This window comes from Antedon bifida, chromosome 4, assembly GCF_963402885.1.
Source record: "Antedon bifida chromosome 4, ecAntBifi1.1, whole genome shotgun sequence".
In the NCBI taxonomy this organism is placed as follows: Eukaryota; Metazoa; Echinodermata; class Crinoidea; order Comatulida; family Antedonidae; genus Antedon; species Antedon bifida.
Window position 1 is genome coordinate 24,244,925 of NC_136229.1, and position 6,264 is coordinate 24,251,188.

The window sequence follows — 6,264 nt, forward strand, 5'->3', positions numbered from 1 at the left end:
AAAATACTACCCAGAAAAGAAACCTACTTTAAAAACTATTATTTTAATTTTCTTTATAATGGTAATTTTCAAAAAATTATTTAGATTCGTTCAATTCCATCGAAATTGTATCGGAGTCGTGTTCCAATGTGTGTGTTTTATTTGGTATCCTGATATACCATTGTCTCAGAACGTAGTATAAGGCCTAACAAGGCCTGTGTTAACGAGGTAGCTTGAATTTTAATTCTTTATAATAACTTAGGATCACATCATTCGCCAATTTTCCACACAATGTACTTTTAAGTTATATTCAGTAAAAAGATGTCGTTCTTGGAAGCTGTATTTGGTTGTTTTACCAATTTCCAAAGTCTCATCGTTTTAGTATTTTGTGGAATACTAATTAATTTATCTGCACATTTAACGAGTTAAAGATATTGTTATTAAAATTTTCTCTGTTATTGATTTTCTTTTATTGTATTTAATCATTATTATTATGCTATTCGAATGGGGGAATTATGCAATGAAATGCAAGAAAAGAAATCTCTCTTAAATTAATACTTTGGCTAAAGTACATCCCTTATTTTACATAAGAAGGCAAACAATAAGACTAATATTACCTTTGCTTATTATTGTATTCATAATAATTCAGTTTTAATAAAATATTAATTAAATTTCACAATAGAAAACAACTGGCAAAATTGTCATGGGGCGCTTGGTACTTCCAAATACAACGTTATAAAGCTCAAGGTTAATGCAATAGATTTGATATTATGATCCAAATAACAGAATAGCACGTGACGTCGTGACCTACCCATAACATTGTTGAGGATATTAATAAAGCACCCAGGAAGCTTTTATACAAATACAATTACTCTATTCCTATGTTACAGTTGACTGCCCATGAGCAGCCAAGGCCTTGGTTATTGCAGCACAGTACTGTTCATTCAAAATGTCGTTCTTGGAAGCTGTCTTTGACTGTAGTTTATCGAGTCTTCTCATCGTCTTCTGTGTGGTTTTAGTGACAGTGCGATATATAAACTCACCTAAAAACTTGCCACCGGGACCATGGGGATTCCCCATAATTGGTGTAGTACCTCGATTGGGCAAAGAAGCATACCGTACATTTGCATCGTGGGCTAAAGATTATGGCAGTATCTTTACTATACGAATCGCAGGATTGAATGTTGTAGTACTTAATGATTTTGAGGTTGCGAAAGAAGCGTTCATAAAGAGTACAAACGTCTGCTCGGATCGACCTGCTCTTCCTGATCTAAAACATGGTTATTCGATTTCAGGTAGGCCTACGTAGAAAATACTTTTTTCATATCCATGACGTTAATTTAATATAATTGCGACGGATATTGGAAATCTTGATTGGTCTTCCTAAAGAAGTCTACCAGGATCAAAACAATCGACCAAATAAAGCATTTGTAGTTAAGAATAAAAAAATAAATAAAATAATACGTTTTTACGTTAAGTGACAATGAAAACCAAGAGTATTATACTTTTTAAAACATTTTTATAATCATCATCATTTAGTTCTATAATTGATTTTCATTTTAATAGGAAGTTTGGTGTTTGAAAATGGACCTGTATGGAAAGAACGTCGGCGATGGGCGCTTAGAGCTTTCCGGAACTTCGGTGTCGGAAAACGCAGTCTAGAAAATCGGATAAACGAGGAAGCACGATACATGTGTAACGAAATCGAAAAGAAAGCAAACACGTCATCAACATTTGACGCCTGCCATTTCATCAATAATGCTGTGTCTAATATCATCTGTTCTATTAGTTTTGGCCAGAGGTTTGAGTATTCAGACGCGGAATTTAAAGTTCTGCTTGAGTCATTGAGCAAGGTGTTTGGGACTCTCAGTCAAGTTTCTCCATCCAACTTTTTCCCCTTTCTGTGGAATACACGGTATAGATCAAAGGAACGGAAGCTAATAGCGACTATTAAAAATTTCATTGTTCAGATAGTGGATGTACATAAATCAACATTTGATCCGGAAGATATTCGAGACATGATTGACCATTACATTGCCGAAATCATTCGACAGAAGTTAGACAAGAAGGAGATAGTCTTCGATTCAGGCGTCATTTGGAGAGGTGTGCTGGATTTATTCCAGGCTGGTACAGAGACTGCTACAACAACTATGATGTGGATTTTACTGTATCTGTTAAATTATCCTGAAGTTTATCAAAAGGTATAATCCAAAATTAAATGATAGGCGTATTGCTATTTATCTTATTTCTTATTCGTTACAATTTTCAAGTAATGCATCTTATTATATTCTATATTCTATTATTATTAATCTTTTTAGGCACAAAACGAGATCGAAGAAATCTTGGGCAGAGATCAAACTCCCAGCTGGTCTGATCGAGATAAATTACCGTATGTCAACGCTATGATTATGGAAATCCAGCGCCATGCAACGGTAGCTCATAGTAACGTCCCCAGATGTACAACATCAGAGGTCAAGATAAAGGGATATACAATTCCTGCAAATACTCGATTGATTCTAAATTCCTGGGCTGTGCACCGTGATCCAAAGTTCTGGGAAAATCCCAAAGAATTTAATCCAATGCGGCATCTTGAGGAAGATGGAAAGACGATCAAACAGAATGAAGCGTTTATTCCTTTTGGAATAGGTTTGTATAAGTATAATATAGTATTTGTATAGATATAATAGATTACTACGAACGCAATTACTGCGTGATGGGCCACCCGAACTGTCGCTGGTGATTGGTCAACTCACTACGTTACGTCTACGTCGTCGCGTTGCGTTACGTCTAAGTGAGAACCAACCTTAACTATTGGATTATCGTTTTACAATTCGAAAAACCGACATTCTAAAGTTTCAGGTAACAGATACCGTGTACCACTAACCACAACCAGGTTTTAATAAATGATATAACTTGCTTTTATTTCATTCATTTTAAGGTGATCGGATATGTCTTGGTCAACTTCAAGCAAAGATGGAAATCTACTTATTGACAATTAACCTTCTTCAGAGGTTTATCTTCAAAGTGCCTGAATCTCAATCTCCTCCTTCTCTTAACGATGTTACCGTCGGCGTCATTAGGATGCCTAAACCGTATGCTATGACCGTTGAGAAGAAATAAACGGTTGCACAATCTGTGGGGAGATGTCTCTAACAATGATGATGCTTCGGCTGAGAAAAGCTAAAAAAATCACATATATTTTGCAACCAAACTTGTTAGTGGTCATCTGGTGTTGGAACTTTAATCGCTAGTCCAAGATGTGACCGAGACATAACTGGTCGACGATCATACAGTACTTCAGTTTAGATTTTTTGTTGCATGGATGGTTTTTCTCTTAATTTGTTTAACCCCCATCCCGGTTTATACGGCGCTTAGACGGAGGTCTAGTGATATAGGCGCTGTATAAATCCAGAATACTATAGATTTAGATTTCACGTGAATGCACTCAAAGCATCATGCGATATATAGTAGAAATAGAAAGGATTCACTTTAATATCACAAAAACATGGTAGAATCAGCGAAGAGTGAAATTAATCTTCCCTGGGAAGTTTACCGAGACAGAATCTAGTTTCCAAAGAATAAAGGTACGGTACATAAGAACTCAATATAGCACGATGAACAAAACGACGAACCTGATTCACAGTAAATACAATACTGTATTTACTCACAAAGAAAGAACCTTAACTTCTTATGCAAATTATAGTAGCTTTTGTTAAGTCGTTTTATTCTCTCCCGTGTCAGTGGTCTACTGGTTATCTATATCAAGCGACTCAGCCGTTTGCAATGATTATATTGCTGCAAGGATTTTCAATTGTACAACAGAATAAGTGTGAACCCTAAAGGCCAATTTATGAGAGTTGACGGTAATCGGAAAACCGCGTAGCTTGTCATACATGTAAGCTCTATCCATCCTGAGCGCGTTTTGTGTAAATGCTCATAAATATATTTATTATTTTTTTATAAATGTAAATTGGCCTTAACGCGTCAACATGCTACTTAACGCGTCAACATGCTACTTAACACGTCAACATGCTACTTAACGCGTTTATGTCACCGTTTATGTCATCATTTACATTTAAAATAACGTAAGATGCAGATGACTTGACATTTCATTTACTTTTTGTACATGATGTATTTTATCAGTAGACAAAGTGTTATGCTTTGCTGTTAAACTTTTTTTAGTCATATGTAATGGATGGTAAATAGTGTAACTTAATTTTCTGTATATATATATATTCAAAGATCTAGACATATTTACTTTTCTATTTAACTTTTTATGGATTAAATCTTGATTCTATTTCCTTATTAAAACATGTTTTAACAATTTCTGATTGTAATTAAATAGCTTGCTCTGCACTGACGTTATTTTAATAAAAGCTAGCAAGACGTAAAAAATGTCATTAAAATTACTAATTGTTTAGATTATTTTGAGTCTAAAATAGTAAATATTGTTGTTACTTACAGGTTTCAGCACCAAATAATTGAGTAGATCAGACAGCGATACAACACCAGCTAAATGATCTTCATTATCAACAATAATTAAACGATGAACCTAAGACGAAAAAAAAGCTGGTTAGAAAGTTAAACCCTATTAAAAATATGTTTATATTTAAATCATAATAACAAAAAAATCATGTAACCAGACCTATCCTAAAAAAATGATGACCAAAGATAGAGAGAGCATAATAACGTTGTATGGAACTTTTTATGATGGATGGGCTCCATCTTTAAAGACCCATTCCCTACAATCTTTGACGTTTTGGTGAAAATAATGTAAATATATAAATCCAAAGGCAAATTATTGAAAAAATGACATGACATGGTATCAGTGGCTGGATCTCAATGGAGATACAAAAAAAAAAAGCGAAAAGCTAAATCAAAACGATAAAGTAAAACAGCCAGAATAGTTAGCAGAGCTTTATATATATATATATATATACTTTAAAAACATTAAACCAAATTAAACCTTTTCTTAAATGTACGGTTTATGGTAAATTATGATAAAAAGAGAGAAACCATGCACTACCTAACTAAAAACATTGGGATTTATAGCAGGCCACTTCAATTATTAGAATTGACTTATTTTTAACATTTTTAATCGTGTTAAAGATCAAAACAGTTATTGCCAATAGGACCACTAAATTATAGTATTTATTTTACTACAATCCTATACATACTACTACTTACTCTACTATATTAATACTAAATGTAGTTTGTGACCTTAAATTTGATCTTAAAAATGTAAGGAATGGGATTTTAAACTCGTAAAATTAGTCCATAAAAAGGATTGATTTATTTTGAGTTAAGCCTTGTCTACACTATCAAACTTGAGTGAAGAAAACAATGTGATGTGTCCATATATGGACATGATGATGTCATATCACTACCATTTGGGCATATCACTACCATATTTGGGTACATAACACTTTTTTTTGGTCAAACTAGTTTGATAGTGTAGACAAAGTAGTGTTTATAAATTATTAACCTGTACTGTCACACTCACAATCAAAATTGGAGCACTGCTTTCTCGAATGGTTTAGAACCTTTTGTCTTTCACCTCATGGAATTATTTGATTGGTACAATTGCATCATTATTTGTAAATTATTCTACAAGAACAGGCTAAACTCAATAAATTGTTCAAAAATAGATTATAATGTATAAAGCAGAGATAAAATAATACACAGATATAAATATGAGCAATGGCGTATAAAGGGAATACATTCAGGACCAAACAAAGTGTCCCTTTAATAGGGGTGTACCCTAAGACGGGTTATAGTGTTGATCATGACGATTCTTGCTCCTTTTGTGGAAAAGAACCCCTTTTAATATGAAAATACCTTTCTTATTTATAATTATTATTAGGCTATTCGAATGGGGGAATTAAACAAAAAGGACAATTTTGCAAGAAAATAAATCTCTCTTAAATTATTACTTTGGCTAACGGCAATCCTTTATTTTACATGAAGGCAAAAAATAAGAATATTACGTTTGTGTGGCGTGTGTTATTGTATTTATAATAATTCAGTTTTAATAATATAATTAAATTTCACAATAGAAAACAACTGGCAAAATTGTCATGGGGCGCTTGGTACTTCCAAATACAACGTTATAAAGCTCAAGGTTAATGCAATAGATTTGATATTATTATCAAAATAACAGAATATCACGTGACGTCGTGATCTACTACCGTAACATTGTTGACGATATTAATAAAGCCCCCAGAAAGCTGTTATACAAATACAATACTCTATTCCTATGTTTACAGTTGACTGCCCTTAAGCAGC

At 33.4% G+C, this 6,264-nt stretch overlaps 1 protein-coding gene across 1 annotated transcript; it reads left to right on the forward strand.

The window, feature by feature from the left end:
- The first annotated feature begins 836 nt into the window (after positions 1 to 836).
- Positions 837 to 4,365, forward strand: LOC144840753 (cytochrome P450 2J4-like). Its single transcript, XM_078696764.1, has 4 exons — positions 837 to 1,274; positions 1,546 to 2,180; positions 2,298 to 2,625; positions 2,918 to 4,365. Exons 1-4 carry the CDS (start codon positions 929 to 931, stop codon positions 3,097 to 3,099), a joined length of 1,491 nt encoding a protein of 496 aa, XP_078552890.1. The 5' UTR covers positions 837 to 928; the 3' UTR covers positions 3,100 to 4,365.
- Positions 4,366 to 6,264: the final 1,899 nt, after the last annotated feature.